Below are 17,207 nucleotides of genomic sequence, written 5' to 3' on the forward strand. Positions count from 1 at the left end.
AGATAGGCACAGTCACGGAAGGGGCCCTCAGGGAAGGACTTGGGGGGCTATAGAAAAAGGGAGTGATGGGACCCTTACCCCTGGGCTTTGACATAGCCTGAGTCCTCTTTCTGTCTGCAACACGTCTCCTAATCTCTTGGCTGCCTTACTTCCCCTGATGACTTAAGCCTGAAACAATGCTGGAGGGGGGTGCGGCCCTGTGCTGGAAAGGGTGGGTTCCCTGGGGCTATCAGGCCTAAGAAAGAATGCATAGAATCCTGTGAAACTTATTTTGCTAATACCCTCAATTTAAGTAAGGGTCTAAGCATGAAATTAGTTTGTTTCCCCAAAGTTTTATGGCCCTTTAACTATTTGACCCTGACTCAGAATAAGCCCTCAGAGTTCTCTGTATGTTATCTATTGTTTAATCATTTCTGCCTGACAATGACTGATGAGCTTTACCTACACACCCTGTATTCCTAAGCAAATTAAGCCCAATAGAAACCCTTTGAGGAACAGGTTCCTGGTCCTTCTCCTTTGAAAGATTGGCTACCTTTCCTCCCCAAGCAGATCTTGTCTTGGTAGACTTATTCTTATCTGTGGCGGCTGGGCGGGGGAGGGCCTGCGGGCAGAGGCACCCCACATGATTCCATTTCTATGAAGTTCTAGAACAGGCAAAACTAATCTGTGGTGGAAAAAAATCAGAACAGTGGTTGTTTCTGGAGGGCAAGGTGGAGATTGTCTAGGAAGAGGCATAAAAGAATTTTCAGGGGTAATGGAAATGACCTGTATCTTGAAAAAGGTTACAAAAGTATATACATTTGCCCTGGCTGGTATAGTTCCATGAATTGAGCACTACCCTGCAAACCAAAGGGTTGCCAGTTCGATTCCCAGTCAGGCCACACACCTGGGTGGTGGGCCAGATCCCCAGTTGGGGGTATGTGAGAGGCAACTATACATTAATGTCTCCCTCCCTCTTTCTCCTTCCTTCCTTCCCCCTCCCTTAAAAATCTTCTTAAAAAAGAGACTCCAGTGGCTGAGTGCCAGCCTGCAAACCAAAGGGTCGCCAGTTCGATTCCCAGTCAAGCCACAGACACATGCCTGGGTTGCAGGACAGGTTCCCAGTAGGGGGTGTGTGAGAGGCAACCACACACTGATGTTTCTCTCCCTCTCTTCCTTTCTCCCTTCCCCTCTCTCTAAAAATAAAAAATAAATAAGTATTTTTTAAAAATGTATACATTTGTCAATACTCAGCAGATATGATTAAGATGTACACACTTCAACATATTCATTTCAGGTGTAAAGTTTTTATCAAAAGAAAAGGTAAAGAATGAATTCTAGTATATGATATGCCTGATGCTGAAATATAGGGTACCTGTGTCTGAAATTTACTCTGATATAGGTCAAAAAATAAGACGGACTGATTAATGGATTCTAGAGAGATGGACTGAAGGACAGATATGCAATTAAACAAATACAGTGAAACAGCAGTGGAGTCTAGGCGTTCACTGTGACACTCGACTTCGCTGTGTGTTTGAAGGTTTTCATAATACACAGGTATTTTGGGTACAACTGGATGAAGTTCAATACAATAGACTGGTTGTTCGACAATATTAGGAAAATTTTTTGTCCATTTCTTAGTGAATGGCATTACAGCAAAGTAGAAGAGTTTATTTTTAGGATCAGTATCTGGAAATATTTAGATGAGCCACGACGTCTGCAACTCCGAAATGGTTCTGCAACAATTTGAGAGAGAAGGGTGGACCGAAAAATGGACAAACTGTCACAACTGTTGAAATAGAAGATTAAAAAGGTGTTCTTATCCTATTCTTTCAACTTTTATGTTTGAAATGTTTCATAATGAAAATATGAAGGAACACAAACCTACCTGGGCCTGAAGTCTCCAGGGATCACCCCGCCCATCAAGCTGAACACTAGATGCTAGATGAACGCAGGTTGAAGCTGGTCCCATCATGTCAGACCGTGCAGAACAACAGCGAAAGCTCAGTTATCGGCCAACAGTTCCTCCCAAAAACATTGTCTGGAATGAACACAGTCACTTTCAGACCAAGAGTCTTCAAACAAAGGAAAAGAATAAGTACAAGACAATACAACATTCTAGAAGTAGTCCATAGCAACCTCACACTAAAGAGCGCATGCTTAAAGATAGGTATGCAATTGTTCCTTCCCTCTACAAAAGCAAGTACACTTTTGAAATTCTACTTTCCAAGAGAAGGGGACACTACTGACAATCTCTTGAGCCCTTTTCATTCCAAATTTCAAATCTCGAGGGTCTTTACTTAGACGTTATTCTAAAAACAGAGCTCTGCTACGGTCAACAAGCACTTCCCAGCAGGGTATTTTATGGACACACATTCTACGTTAGTAAATCCTAGCCGTTAGTCAGAAAGTAGTTACGCTTTACTCGGTAGCTCCAAAGGACGGAACTGAACGATTGTAAGTAAACCTGCAGCATCAGAATACCTAGATTTAGGCCAGGATCTGCCATTAACTGAATGACCTCTCCAGTCTCCAATTTCCCCCACCTCCCCCGCACCCCGTGTGCACACAGTGGAGAGAAGACACAAAAGTGTCCTGTACGCTGTTCCGAGCTACACTCACTATCACGGCCTCTCCCTGTTCTGCATGCCTCCTTATGGACACTGTATCAGCCCTGCACTCATCACGTGCTCACCACACATTTGTCTCAGGTTGTTATTTACCTATTTCACAGGTATAGTCTCATCTTCCCAGCTAGACAAGGTTCCTTCAGGGTAAGGGCCTTGTCTTGCTCTTCTCTGATAGTTCCCACAACACAGTGCTTTGAGCATAGTAGACAATTTAACTCAACATTTGTTGAATTAAGTTGATTTCCCATAAACTGGCTAGTGTTAGGTGTACTGGGGAATTTGTTCTCTCGAAGAATCCCAGAGAAAATCAATTGGGAAAATAAGGTTTTAAAAAAAAAATCCCTAATTTAAGCTTCTAAATAAACCCAACATTTGTAGACCGGATTTGCTTAAAGACAGACATATCTGAAGGAATATAAAGGCAGCTGTCCAAGATTCCTTATTTCTAAGGCTGTACAGACACGATCAAAAACGAAGACGGGAGGAGGCACATGAGCAAGGCAATCCCCAGTGGCTTGCTAGCGCCAGTTCAGGGGCGTCAGCAGAACTGGGGCCAGGGCAACTGCAACTTTCGTGCTCAACGCTCTCCCCCAGGATGCTAGATGCCTAATAATCCATTCTGTACCGGGAAAAATACGAGGTGAGTCCCACAGTTCCAGGAGAGCTCAAGTGACACCACACACACATACACACACACACACACACACACACACAGTCTGGGGACACCCACCCCTAAACTGTCCCCCTGTACAAAGTGCTGGGACACCTTTCTCTTTGCAACCTGTCCCCTTCCAACTGCTCCCACCCAATGTGACCCCACATACCAGGGGCTTCTCCACAAAGTATCTCTCTTCCCCCACCCTGAGACACCCCTAGAGCCTATGCCTTCACCCACAACCAGGACAAATCTCCCCCCAAACTGTTCCCTCCCAAAGAGTTCCAGGATCCCCCAATTTGTTCCCTACACATACTACCGGAATGCCCCCCTCAGTCTGTCCTCCCCCGCACAATTTTCTCCCAAACTGTCCCCCCTCGCTCTGATCCCAGACACTCGTCCAGCCTGTCCCCTCCCTCTCTGCGGCGGGTGGTCCCTGAAAGGGCCAGTGCTGGTTTCCTCCCTTGAAACTGGGGACACGTCCACAGCTTCTCTCACCCCCGCAGCCCTTCTTGTCCCTGAAACTCCTGGCACATTCTCACAGTCTGTTTCTCCCCCCACACATCCTGGACAGCTCCATAACCTGGCCCCTGGCCCATGGGTGTAAGGCACTCCCACCGCCTGGCTCCTCCCTGCCAGCCCCTGGACACTCCTACCTCCTGTCTCTTCCCCTGAAGCCCCAGGTCCCTCCACGGACTGTCTCCTTAACACTGTGAGGCCTGCGACAGCAGCATTCCTTTCTTCTCCTGCAGACCCAGTCACCCACACCACAGCAGGCACGCGCCCCACCACAGGGACTCCTACAGCTGCAAGCACCCCCAAAGACAGGGGTGCCCTCACAGCCCCAGGGACTTGTCCATCGGGTCTCTGTCTCCACAGACCCGAGACACCTTCAGAGCCAGTCTCCCCATCCCCAGGTCCGGGAGGCCTGGCAGCAGTGGGCCTCTCAGCTGCCACTCTCCTCCCCCCTACACCTGAGACATCCTTAGAGCTGGTGTCACCCACCATCGGCCCAGGAGCCCCAGTAGCTGTGGGGGGCACTCCCGCAGCCATGGAAACTCTAGCAGCCGCAGGCTTCTCCGCAGTCTGTCTTCTTCCTGATAAGCCCAAGAGACCCCTAGAGAGTGTCTCCTCTCCTACAGGCCCAGGCGCCGCTGGGTCTGTGCACAGCCCTACAGCCACGGATACCCCTGCAGTCTGTCTCCCTCTCAACAGGTCTGAGATGCTCCCAGGGCCCTTTTCCCCCATGGGCCCAGGCACCCGGGCAGTGGCGGGCATCACCATCCCTGTGGGGCCCTTGGCATCTGCAGGTCCTTGCACTGCTTCTCTCTCCCCCGACGAGCCTGAGACACCTCCAGAACCAGACTCCTCCTGCACAGGCCTAGGCGCCCCACCAGTTATGCACACTCCTGTAGTCACAGGTATTCCTGCAATCTGTCTCCTTCCTGGCAAGTGTGAGAAACCCCCAGGACCAGTCTCCACCCCTAGAGGGCAAGGCACCCCAGGAGCCCTGGGCACCTCAACAGCAGCCACAGGAACCCTGGCACTCTGTCTCCTTCCCCAAGACCTTGGGACACCCCCAGAGCCAGTCTCCTCCTCAACAAGGCCAGGTACCTCCGGAGCCACAGAAACCCTATCGGTCTCGGGAACCCCAATAACCTGCCTCCCTCCCCATAATCCTGGGAAAGCCGCAGAACCAGCATTCTCTCTCACAGGAAGCAGTTCCTCAGAAGCCACAGGAACCCCTGAAGCCATAGGTATTCTAGTAGAGTGAACTCTTTCCCACAGGTTCAAGACATCTCTAGAGCTGAGTTCTGGGCACATAGGGCCAGACACCCACACAGCGGTAGGCACCCTTCCAGATCCAGGTACGCCCCTGGCTGTGGGAACCCCTGCTGGGGCACACCTGTGTTTGGGCATGCCTGATGCCTCGGACATCCCTATTGTCTCAGACAAGCCCCCAGCCTGCTCCCTTCTTTGTTCTCTCCTCCTGCACAGACACGAAACATCCTCATACCCAGTCTCTTGCTCCACACACCCAGGTACCCCTAAAACCGTAGGCACTAGAGCCTCTTGCTCCCCTATAGCCTGCCTCCTTTCCCACAAACTCAGGACATTCTCACAACATGGCTCCTGCCCAACCACCCCTGGCACTGAGTCAGCCAGGGGCACCCCCAGAGCCTGCTGCCTGTCCCACAGGCCTGGAATACCCCCATAACGTGTCTGTTCTCCAACGGCTCCTGGCACCACCCCAGCCTGGGACACACCCACAGGCTGGTCGGTCCCCCACAGACCTGGGACACTCCCACAGCCCACCTCCTTCCCCAAAGCTCTAGGTACTCCCATAACCTGTCCCACACTCCACAGGCCTGGAGCACCCAGAGGGCCTGCCTGCTGTTCATCAGGACCAGATACCTCTGCCGTCTGGACAGCTTCCCATGACCCTGGGTCACCTGCAGAGCCTGTCTCTGCCCACACAGCTTGTCCCCTATCCCTGAACCCTGGGTCACCACCACATCTAGTTTCCTCTTCAAAAGCACAAGGTACCCCTACAGGCTCTCTGGTGCCCCACAGGTCAGGGATGCCCCCAGGGCCTACCTCCTCCAGAGCTTGTCTCCTCTGCCATATGCCTGGAGCACCAATGGAGGTAGCTTCCTCCTCTATAGCGCTGGGTACCCCCACAGTCTGTCCCCTTCCCCATAAGCCTGGGGTATCCCCACAGACTGCCTCTTGTACCAGAGCCCCCGGCACCTGCACTGACTGCCCTCTCTCCCACAGACCTGGAGCACCACCACAGCCTACCTCTGCCTCTATAGCTCTGGGTACCTCCACAGCTTCAGGCCATCCCATGGCGCCAGGCACCCCCATAGTCTGTCCTTTTCCCCAAGGGCCTGGGGCAAGGTCATAGCCTTTCTCCTCCACAGTCCCAGGTATCCCCACAGCTTGTCCTCCCCCCAGCAGGGGTGGGACCAACCCAGAGCTTATCTCTACAGCCCCAGGCATAGCTACAGGTGGGACCCTCACAGCCTGTCCCGGCCCACACAAGCCTGAGAAACTCTCACAACCCGCCCCTAGGCCTGTAGATAATCCTGAGGCTTGCCGGGCTGCCCTGACCTGTCCTTCCACCCACGGTCCTGTAAGACCACCCCGGCTGGTCTCTACCCATGAAGCTCGGCCAGGTACACCCCTTTCAACTGGCCCCTCTCCTGGAGGTACAGGATGAAGCTCGACTCTGCTTCCTTCCCCACATCCTGAAGCCGCCCTCATAGCCTGAACCTTCAGCCACAGCTCCAGAATGCTCTCATGCCCCATAGATCCAGGACGACCTTTCCTCTCACAGCCCCGGGGACTCCTATAAACTGCCTGCTCCTCCTCCCCAGAGCCTGTCACCCACACAGACCCCGCAGGCCCCACCACCTGGGGTTCCCCCACAGCTCCATTCACCCACACAGCCCCAGGGTCCCTTGCAGCCTCAATCGAGCCTGCAGTGCCAGGAGTCCTCGAAGCCTCGTTGGCTCCCGCGGCAGCGGCTGTCTCTGCCGCTTGTCTTCTCCCCCGTGGCTGCCGACACTGCTGCAGCCTTTCTGCACTGACACAGCGTGTCTCCCACACCAAGGACCTCACCCGGCGCCTTACTCTTCGGCCGTGGGACGTCCTTGCAACCCATCTCTTCCCCCTTAGCCTGCGAACTCCGCACCCGGGCCTGCTGAGCCGCATACAGCGGCGTGGCATCTGTGCGGCTCGCTCGCCCCTGCGCAGCCTGGACAAGAGGCCACGGCCAGTTGGCCAGCTCATAGCTCAAGGGCTATTCCCGTCTGCCCCAACGCAGACCCAGGGCACCTTGCTCCCAAGGATACTCCACACGTGCACGCGAACACACACACACACACAACTCCAACCTCGCAGCCTTACTTCCTCCCAACCCCCAACCCACCCCCGCCCAGTCCCGCACCCCCTTTCCCCAGTCCCGGCCCCACCCTAAAGCCTAGGCAGGAGAATAGGTAATTAGGGGCGCCCAGCAGCAGGATCTGCCTCGGGTCAAGGTCTCCTCTCCCCCAGGTCCATGACTCCTAACGCAGCTTCCCAGAATCCCCCCAACTCCGCAGCAGCCCAACCGGCATGGGGTGGCGAGGCGCGGCTACTGGGAAGCAGGCGGGGGGGAAATCTCAATTAGGCCTCGTTTCCGGCCGCTGGCCTGGTCGCCATAGCAACAGGCGCAGGGCGGCTTGGGAGCGCCAACGGCTGCCAAGTCACCTAAAGGCCCAACTGTTGCAAGGCAGTAGGGTTTACAGCCACTGTACAAGGAGTTGGGGGCCAAGACCAGATTAGGGCAGCAGCCTAGGTTTCGGGATGGAGCGGGAACCGAGAGATCGGAGAAGCGAGAGCAGAAAGGCGGTACGGATGTGTTTTGGCCCTCAGAGGTCCCCGTAGCCCCCCAAGCCTTGGGGATCCTTAGGCACCGCGGTACTCCTAGCCCGCCCGGAAACGGGTTCGCCCCGCCCCACGTGGGGCCACGCCTGTAGGCGGTGCGACCCAAGGATTCCCACTGCTCTCTCCCGATGGCGCCTTACGAGGAGGTGAGTGTGTCCGGCTTCGAGGACTTCAGCCGGGCTGTGGAGCAGCACAAAGGCAAGACCATTTTCGCCTACTTTACCGGTTCTAAGGACGCCGAAGGGAAAAGCTGGTGCCCAGACTGCGTGCAGGGTGAGGCCGGGATTCGGGGCTGCTGCCTAGAGGAAGTGGCAAGACGGCCTAGGCAGCATTGAAAGAGGCAGAGGGAGTCTTAAGACCATGGGCTGTCTGAGCCGTCGTGTTGCCTCCTTTCCCTCCCCCTTCCCTTCTCACCGGTTAAGTTCATCCCCACCCCTAGAGTGCTCTTGATATCATTTGACCTATGTAATCTTGAAATCTGGTCCTTTCAAGCTTTTCGCTTCCCCACCGTGATTAGTGTCTTACTGGAGACATCGGTTGATCTCTTTTTGGGTAGGTCAGCGTTTCTGCCTGTCATTCTGGGCGCTGAGGCATGGGGGCAAATCAAGACTGGGACTGAGTTACCCTTAATTAAAAGTGCCTCTCAAAGCAGAGCACACCTGACCTAGAACATCTCCTCAGTTAACTGCAGGTTAAAGTCTGAATCCTTAGCCAACACTGAGGGGAGGATAGAGGGACACTTTCAGTGCCCGATTATAATGTGATTACTTTATATCAACTTTTTTTTTTTTTAAGCTGAACCAGTCGTACGAGAGGGGCTGAAGCATATTTGTGAAGGATGTGTGTTCATCTACTGCCAAGTAGGAGAAAAACCTTAGTAAGTGGCAATATGTACTCTATTTCTCAGGCACGCGCTAGATAGAGTCTTGCAAACAGGCAGAAGGGCCTCGGGACTCAGATTCTGTGTCTGAGATACAGGGTGTTAAGTGAAGCAATTACAAGATGTTAAATACAAATTAGAACTTTGGACGTTCAGCCGCTTGTATGAATATTAGAGATAAGGATAATGAAATTTGGCCTGGTGTTAGTTCAGAACTTAATTGTCTTTACATTTATTTTATAGCTTAGTTACACTTTAAATGAAAACTTTTACACAGAGGAATAGGTCACAGTCCTCAAGGTTTTTTAAAAATGTTTACAACAAAAACAATGAATACTAAAAGCTAAATGTAGGAATATATTAAATATTAAACAAAATGTAAGAAACCGAGTGAATGTTTTTCATGATCACTTTTTCTTTTCAAAAAGTTGGAAAGATCCAAATAATGACTTCAGAAAAAAATTGAAAGTAACTGCAGTGCCTACACTACTTAAATATGGAACAGTGAGTATCTTTCTTCAACTATGTTGGGGCTACAATTCACCCTGTCAACCTTTTTAACCTGGTCTGGATTCCAGTGTGGAAAGGTCTTGACATTTCATCCCAAACACCACATTGTTCAGTCCATTCCCTGTGGACAGTTCCAATAAACTATTAATAATGTAAATATCTAAATATTACATCTTTTTCATGCTTTTATTATTTTCATTTATTTACTTATTTATTTATAGATATGGGAAGGGAGGGAGGCATCCTGACTGGGGACTGAACCCACAACTTAGGCATATGCCCAGGTGGGGCACCGAACGGGCCACCTTTTGCCTTGCGAGATGACACCCAACCAATTGAGCCACACCTGTCAGGGCTTTTTTATGCTTTTCAAAAGCTATTATTTTAAAGTTCTATAAACAGTGCTCAAGAAAGCTGGTCTACATATGATTTTTTAAATACTGGCATCGACAGTGGTTTTCCATTCAATCCGTAATTCTGGTTGAAAAGGGCACCTCTGGCCATGGCCCTGAGATTCTGAATAAGAACTGAGGGGAGGGGATGGCCCTGGGCTGCCTGTCTCCAGTTTTAGTCAAGTTCAGACCCAATTATTTTAATGATTCATCTTAGAGTAGGTATCTTAACTATTTCATAAAACTTGTTAGAATTAGTCGATAGTTTCAGAATGGCATACTTTTCTGTTCCAAGATTTATGTTATTCAAGACTGAACAACCCTATCTTTTCCTAGCAATTTTGTAGCTGTGGGTCGCAATTTGACTGTTCTTCTCTTGCAGCCTCAAAAACTGGTAGAATCTGAATGTCTTCAGGCCAACCTCGTGGAGATGTTGTTCTCTGAAGATTAACATTTGATGATGACAATTGTGTCTTTGGATGTCCTGATATGCATACTTGCTTTGAATTCATGTTAGCCATAAATAAATAATGATGACAACATAAAAACTGGTGCGTCTATAAACAATAGAGTGGTATAAAAGGCTCATGAACCCTCAGTTTGTTTGTAATACGTGGGTACCTTTAAGATACAAGTAAAATAAATCTTCAGGAGTGGTAGTAATAGCACAAAAGAATGTATTATTGCAGGTTACAGAAATATGTGAAAGCCCCTACTAGTGAGTAGACAGCTTCCAAATCTCTAAATGAGTTAGGATCTTTTACCTTAAATTCCATGAATTTACAAAGAACTGTTATTTTTAAAATATCTTCTTTGGCTTTAGAATTTAGACTTAACCACTGAAGGAAAACACAGCACACACAGTCCAGCCCCCACTTCACGCAGGCAGTTTCACGGCTGTCTGAATGGGCTTCACTCCTCGGGATGAGGCAGGTGGCAGAGGCTGGAGCCTATATAACCTAGTAGTAGGAAGGACTCCAAACTGTGAGTCAGTCACACTGATTGCCACTTACTAGCTGTGTAACCGTAAGCAAGTTACTTAACCCATCTAAACCTCAGTCTCCTTTTGAACAAAGATTGTTCTGAGAATAAAATGAAAATGCAACTAAGCACTTAACACAGTGCCTAGATTGTGGTATCTGCCAGATAAATGTTAGTATTACCAAATGAGCACAAGCATTTGAGGTTCATCTTTGTTCTAGTCTAAGGTCAAGAGTCCAGTTAGTTAACTGCCAGTCTCCCTGCCATCTCTAGGTCAGTGACATACTGATGATTCTTCCATAAACGGTCTCTTGTAAAGCAAGTACTGATACAGGTATGTCCTCCTGTCCCAAGAATTTAATAAAAACTCTGCCATTCTTGCCCTGTGATTTAAAGAGGTGATTGACTCCACTCCTCATTCTGTAGACAGGAAGGGTAGGGTGTCTGCTCTGACAGACAGTACGGTTCCAGGAGATGGACTTGCCCCAGGCAGCACTGTGCATCAGGATCAGAGCTGGGCTGGGTTCGGGCTGTTTGATGGCTCTCCCCTTGCTCTCTCCCTACCGCCTCCTTAAATTGGTCTACAGCACCTAATGTTTCTGTTCTTAGTCAGCTGATTGTGTTAAAATACTAATAAAAACTTACAAATCCAGAGGGAAATCAAAGAACAGTTTGGTTTAACAGAAATAATATATTAACAATAAAAAGTCAGACGGGTTAAATAGCACACTAAAGGTACTAGGTGCTAACACAGTAAAGGTAGGCAGGATGAGTCTTTGTCTTCACTGTACAAAAGCAATATATACAGTCTTAGGAGTCCGGTCTGGATCCAGCTTTTCATTTTCCTGATGTGTTATTTTGCTGTTGCTGCTCTGCCAGAGCTTGCTGAAGGCGCATCCGCTTCCGGGAATAGTGCTGCCAGTGCAGAATCTGCTGCTCATCAATAAATTTCGCACACTGAGCATTCACCAGCTCCTTGCGGAAGTGTTCATACTGGAGTAGTTCTAACATGTGTAAACACTGAGGGTACCTGGGTTTAAGTTTATAAATTAGTGATCGGCATAATTTAAGTCAATAACGCTAAGCTCTAATTCAGTTACTCAAAAGTGATCTTGTAGCCTACAATTTCTATAATATTAACTTAGTATACTTTGGTAGTAGTTTTTTCCTGCTTAGGCAAAGAAGCTACAATCCAAAGTCGGCAGTAAGCAAAATTTTCAAAAGTGAGAAAACTTAAGTCCAGAAAGATTACTTGCCCAAGACTACACAACACCTGGTAAGCGGAGTCAATGTTTGGGGTCAAATCACGCTGTTCTATTCTGGTGGTTTTGAAGGTGAGGAACAGGAACACTTAGTAATTAGGTATTTAATTAATAACTTGGTTTTCTATCAATAATGATAAAAAGACAACTTTTATTTTAAAGGTGAGTCAATTTCAAAAAGCACTGTGCACAAATACACTCTAGTATTCCACGGGGATGCGCAGTTCTGAAATTACGACTAAGACTGAGCAACGGCTTAAGTAAATATACTGTGGACAAAGAGCCAACTTTCCGGCTATCATAAAAGAGATAGATGGAAAAAGGGGAGAGACTAAAATAAATCATTATTGAGCTAGAATTGAAAACATCAGTATGAACTCCTTTTTCTAGAGACATATAAAAACAGACATAGATATATGTTCTTGGTGTGTGTGCTGGGAGGGCCTAGGAGCAGTAACTGGTATCGCAGGCACACTTGGTGTCCAATTCATGGGTTTTAAGTAACATTTTCCAGGGCTCCTTGGAGAAGTGGCTCAGGCAGGGGAAAATACGAGATGGGCCTGGAATATTATGTAGTGCCAAAGAAAAGTGCTCAAGAAAGTATGGGGATATGTCGAAAGTGCTCAGGAGAAAATGTGAAGGGGCTCCTAAAGGCCGTATGTGGAATCACCAGAGCAAGAAAATTCGTAATTATAACCCACAAAATAAAAATGGGGTTCCAAGACTTTATACTGATGTAACTTTTTTAAATGAATAAATAAGGGGAAAAAAGGAATATTCCTTAGAACTGAATAACAACTAATGTGGAAAGAATTTTGGAATTAGAAAATCACCACAGTAAAAATTATTTAATGCAAGTATCTTAAATAGATACTAAAATTAGTGGGTAAAAGTATGGTATGAAACAAGATTATTTACATAGTTTCGAAGTAGCTCCTCACAAGATAGTAAATATGAAAGAAAAAATAGTAACGATATGGAGAAAACTCGCAGCCACCACCTCAAAAGAGTAATCAAAATTAACAGCACCAATGGTGGGTAAATCAATTCCTATGACTCCTGATACACCCAGAAGGACAAAACGTCACTTCTGTGTCACAGTCACGGGGGAGATAAAGACTAAGAACACACGATGACGAAATGCAGTGAATGAGCCTAGCCCGGGTATTCCACCAGACACAGGATGTTAGTAAGACAGCCTACAAACTCCAGGGCAGCAGGCTGGACAGTGTGTTAATGTTAATGTTCTGATTTTGACCACTGCACTGTAGTTTCATGTAAGATGTTAACATTTAGAATTTAGAACATACGGGTGAAGAATATGTAGGTATTTTCTTTACTGCTTTCCCAAGCTGTTTTGTAAGTGAAATTATTTCAGAGAGACACACATTTAAATGAGTAAATTAAAAAAACATTAAGTCATATAGGGAGTACACAGAGCCAAAACTGTACAAGTGGTACGAATGACTGAAGTTTGGAAGACAGTACAGCAGGGCTTCTCAAGTTTTAATATGCACATGAATCACTTCCTGAAATGCAGACTCTGATTTAGTAGGTCTGGGGTGGGGCCAAAGCTCTGCACTTCTAACAAGTCCCAAGTGATAGGAACACTGCAGGTCCAAGCACCACGCTGAGGAGGAGCAGGGCCCAATACCATGTGTCCTTCTGAGGTAATACAGGTTTGCTCTCTACACTCCAGAGACACACAGTTGCTTGTGATTGCTGATAGCTGAGCCTAGAATGCCCTACTCACACCTACTCTTAACTATTTCTTTTATCACCTGGGCGGTGGTAGACCTAGGTCCATATACAAGCTCTGCAATTCACCAGCTGGGTGGCCTTAAATAAGGTTCTTAACCTCTCTAAGGTTTGAGTTTCTTCATCTGTAAAATAATACGACAACCAAGAGAATGGTTTCAAGTAGCATTTACAAGTAAATAACTGGAATTTAGACACAGAGTGATCATTTATCCAACTTGGAGATGACAATGCTCAGAATACATTAAATGACAAGAAAAAATTATAGCATTCATCAACAAGATGAAATAGAAGAGGTACAAAAGAAAAGTTACGCATTTATATTTTTAAAAAGTAAACAAGACAGAAGTGAAGAACTCAACAGCATTAATGAAAGTAAGAACTAAAGGATTTTAGTTGACATAAAGCTCCCAGGAAGTCAACAATGTGAATCTCCCCCCACCCCAATCCTCCCAAGGTAGTGTAAACTTAAGTTGAACTAGTAAAAGTATAATGTCCATATGAAGAAAAAAAAGTGTTATTTGGTCCTCTGTATCCTCACATCTGAAGGCCTGTGTTTAGTTCTTGGCTGAGTAAGATAAGGCACAATTGCAAAATATCCAAAGGAGGACACACGAGAAATGGCTGAAGGTAGCTTAGAAAAATGAATGTAAAATAAACATAGTTGCAGGTCAAAGGGAGAAAGTGTCTAGAAGAGGCAACAGCTCCTCAGCTCTACCCAGTTGTTGATTTGGGAGAATGAAGGCCTGGAGTTACCAGCTCTCCCAGATTTCAAAGAGTAGCTAGAACTCTTGATTACATGAAACTTTACCATCTTTAAATGTTGGCAACTATTAAAATAACAAAAACCTTGTGCAGAAGATAAGCTCACATGGGTTCATTTGCAACCTCTCTTGAATTTAAGTATCTGAAGGACCCTTGCCTCAATAGGGTATAGACTGGTTCTAGATTAATTCAGGGACACAACTGGAAACATGGACTGAAGTTACATGGAGGTATATAATATCACAATACAAAGAACTTTGTAGCATCTAGTTGTTGGAACTGGCTGTCCTTGAATGGAGCAATATTTGCTCAATGGAAACCCCTAGCAGTACTGTAGATGACCATCTCAGCAATGTTGTGGGTGAAACAAACTGAACTGCATGGTGTCTAAGACTAAGTGTCCATTATTGAGCCTCTAAGTCTATGTACTTAACATGTTTCAATCTAATAAAAAATATTTTCTCTGGACTATTAAATGAGTAAGTGGTCGTTTATAAAAAGCCAGTAAGGGTACAAAAGATCGTGCAGTCAGCTCTGTGAATCAGCTGTTAGACACAGACCAGAAAAGTGACCTGGATAAAGGACAAGTTTGAAACATTTTCCTCTCAAACTTGTGTTTGTTAAGAAGAAAAAAAAAAATACGAAAAGTTTCGTTATTGCTTTTGGACAACCTAGTTAAGAGAAAGCAGAGGTGTGAATTCAAAGTTTATTTTTTTACAATTAAAAAGTAAAAAGGTTTGTGATTATAATATGCTTCTTGCAATTTAGTAACCCTTAAAATGACAGCATCTTTTGCACAACTTAAATTTTACATCTATATCTATAGATCTAGATACGTTTTTTAGTTAGTACAGTACTTGACACATAGGAGGGCCTAAAACAGACAGTAGCTATTAAGACTCAGGAACGGTTACCTCCTCCAGAAAACCTTCCTTAAAATATCCCTTTCTCTGTTAAATTTTTAGCCTATGGCTATGGCCCTGCATTTATAGGTTGTGGGTTCCTTGGAGTCAGAAAAGCAGTGAAATGGGGTGAGTGGTACAGATAAAGATAAGGTAGAGCCAGATCATATTGAAATTTTGCTCAAGAAAGGAGACTGAATTTTACTTTTCATGCAATGGGAAGCCATTGAAAGGTTCTAAGCAATAAAGTGACACATCCAGATGTGATTTACATTTTTAAGAGATCAGTTTCCCTTCTGTGTAAACAATTGTTTTGCTTTGTTTGGGGGGGGCGGGGGTTGGTAAAACTGGAAGCAGAGGGAACCAGTGAGGAGATTACTGCAAAAATCCAAATTAGAGGTGAGTGTGTCTTGTAAGGTGGTGGCAGCAAGAAGTGCAGAGATTCAAAGTATACTTTTTTCAATGTGAAACTAAGAAGTCTGTTAAATATCAGTCTTTTGAAGTATAATAAAATATATACATATTTAGGACTATAAAAATTAAACTTACTTTAGATACTTGGCATATTCTGGTTCTTTCCAGTAAAGCAAGTACTTAAGATAATTAACAAAAGCTTTGTCTTTGAAGTAACCTCTTTGGGCAAGAACTGAAAGGCATAAAAAAAAAAAAAACCATCTGTAGAGCAAACCAATCCTTTACTGATTCGTGACTCCTAACATAAAGAATATACTTACATAACATCCCCACCACCAACACACATCTTCAAAAAACAAGTCCCAGTTTGCTCAAATATATGTGTGTGTGTGTATACACACCAGTGTAAGTGTAGCAGTATTTCTGTTCAATTGAGAAAGTATAAAAGCAGACACTACTATGAACTGCAACTCGTCTATCAGAAATCATTAATTCAATAAGGTGCTCAACAACTTACAATTAAGGTAATTTGGGTTAGCTAAACACTGCACAAATTCCAACTCCAACTGAAACCGAAGTCGATTTCCAGCATCATCTAGGAAAGAAGATAGCAAACACCATCCAAAATAAAAGTCACATATATTACTGATTTGTAGAAAGAAAACAGAAGTAAAGAAACCTGACTAATGCTGGGATACGTTTCTACATAAACGGCAGGTGATGGTTTTTCTAAACTAGGTGTGAGAGGAGATACACCTTCCTTACAAGGGTAAGAAAAGCAAAGCCCTGATTAAAACGACTACGTTAAAATTTTCTCTCAAATTAATGAGAAGTCATCAAAGTAAAAGATGGGACACACAGGGCGCAGGATATTTATCGCTTGAGAAACACCATGTAGAAATTTTAACAGTGATGACTGGGGTAAGTGGCAATAACTGTGCCTCCCCCTCATTTAATAATGCGTTGAAATGTTAACGTGATTAAGCAAAAGCTTAGCGAATGCTAAGTCAATGAGAACAAAGATTCGAATTCAAGCTGGAAAAGAGACGGAATGTGTGCAAGATCTGGGAGAATGTGCCTGTGAGAAGTGTCAGCGGCAGGAAAATACACAAGTGTGTCGACGGTATTTCAAACTTACTCAAGTTCATTTGAGACGCAAAAAACAAGTCGAACTCCTCTCAGTTAATTTCGCCCAAGCCAGGAAACCCACGGGTCAGTGTCTGGCTAGCAAGTGAGGAAAAAAGATCTGGGGCAGATCAGACTCTGAAAAGGCCAAACTACCTCCGCCTTCCCAGCCGCTAGAAGAGCCCTCGCGCCTCGCGGTGCAAACTCTAACCGCAGGGAGTTAGGTCTGCTGTGAGTTCTGCGGTAGAGCGGGAGGAGGTGTCTGGGCCCGTGAACCAGTCCGTCTGCCCAGACTCGCGGCTCCGCGCGCTACTGACCTGTCTCCATAGCGACAGCCGCGGCCATCACCAGCGAAGATGCCAAGTCGCCACCAGCCCCTACTCACTAACTGCCGGGAGGGGCGGACAAAGTTCCGGAAGCCGGCGCTCCGCCTTCCTGTCGCGAGGCAGTGTGGGATGCGGGGGCGGGCACAGCCTGGCATTGGGGCGGGAGGCTCCGCCCATCCCTGGCCAGCGTGGGCTCA

General features: G+C 46.5%; 4 protein-coding genes across 6 annotated transcripts in view; 1 reads left to right on the plus strand and 3 right to left on the minus strand.

The window, feature by feature from the left end:
- Positions 1-2,004, minus strand: part of KIAA0753 (KIAA0753 ortholog) — a 61,444-nt gene extending 59,440 nt beyond the window's left edge. For 2 of the 3 annotated variants that reach the window (XM_045198881.3, XM_053910431.2), the window contains exon 1: positions 1,868-2,004. In XM_045198881.3, the coding sequence (XP_045054816.2) occupies positions 1,868-1,954 (87 nt within the window). In that variant the 5' untranslated portion in view covers positions 1,955-2,004. The remainder of the gene's footprint in view (positions 1-1,867) is intronic. The other variant, XM_045198884.2, reaches the window with a different exon arrangement.
- Positions 2,005-3,561: 1,557 nt separating this feature from the next.
- LOC123480209 (collagen alpha-2(I) chain) lies at positions 3,562-7,185 on the minus strand. The gene has a single exon (XM_045198879.3). It carries the CDS (start codon positions 7,057-7,059, stop codon positions 3,580-3,582), a length of 3,480 nt encoding a protein of 1,159 aa, XP_045054814.2. The 5' UTR covers positions 7,060-7,185; the 3' UTR covers positions 3,562-3,579.
- A 422-nt stretch (positions 7,186-7,607) lies between these two features.
- TXNDC17 (thioredoxin domain containing 17) lies at positions 7,608-10,025 on the plus strand. Its single transcript, XM_024565107.4, has 4 exons — positions 7,608-7,968; positions 8,491-8,572; positions 9,004-9,079; positions 9,860-10,025. Exons 1-4 carry the CDS (start codon positions 7,824-7,826, stop codon positions 9,926-9,928), a joined length of 372 nt encoding a protein of 123 aa, XP_024420875.2. The 5' UTR covers positions 7,608-7,823; the 3' UTR covers positions 9,929-10,025.
- A 1,093-nt stretch (positions 10,026-11,118) lies between these two features.
- MED31 (mediator complex subunit 31) lies at positions 11,119-17,120 on the minus strand. Its single transcript, XM_024565106.3, has 4 exons — positions 17,002-17,120; positions 16,077-16,154; positions 15,695-15,791; positions 11,119-11,488 (listed from the first exon to the last, which is right to left on the minus strand). The coding sequence occupies exons 1-4, from the start codon at positions 17,027-17,029 to the stop codon at positions 11,296-11,298; spliced, it is 396 nt and encodes a 131-aa protein (XP_024420874.1). The 5' UTR covers positions 17,030-17,120; the 3' UTR covers positions 11,119-11,295.
- Positions 17,121-17,207: the final 87 nt, after the last annotated feature.

This window comes from Desmodus rotundus, chromosome 9, assembly GCF_022682495.2.
Source record: "Desmodus rotundus isolate HL8 chromosome 9, HLdesRot8A.1, whole genome shotgun sequence".
NCBI lineage: Eukaryota > Metazoa > Chordata > Mammalia > Chiroptera > Phyllostomidae > Desmodus > Desmodus rotundus.

Excerpts from the sequence above, each read along its gene's own strand:
- MED31 (XM_024565106.3), bottom strand. The coding sequence starts at position 17,029 with ATGGCCGCGGCTGTCGCTATGGAGACAG. Across the intron at positions 16,155-17,001 it reads GGCTGTCGCTATGGAGACAG|ATGATGCTGGAAATCGACTT; the intron begins GTCAGTAGCGCG and ends CTTCTTTCCTAG. Across the intron at positions 15,792-16,076 it reads TAACCCAAATTACCTTAATT|TTCTTGCCCAAAGAGGTTAC; the intron begins GTAAGTTGTTGA and ends TATGCCTTTCAG.
- LOC123480209 (XM_045198879.3), bottom strand. The coding sequence starts at position 7,059 with ATGAGCTGGCCAACTGGCCGTGGCCTCTTGTCCAGGCTGCGCAGGGGC.
- TXNDC17 (XM_024565107.4), top strand. The coding sequence starts at position 7,824 with ATGGCGCCTTACGAGGAGGTGAGTGTGTCCGGCTTCGAGGACTTCAGC. Across the intron at positions 8,573-9,003 it reads CAAGTAGGAGAAAAACCTTA|TTGGAAAGATCCAAATAATG; the intron begins GTAAGTGGCAAT and ends CTTTTCAAAAAG. Across the intron at positions 9,080-9,859 it reads CACTACTTAAATATGGAACA|CCTCAAAAACTGGTAGAATC; the intron begins GTGAGTATCTTT and ends CTTCTCTTGCAG.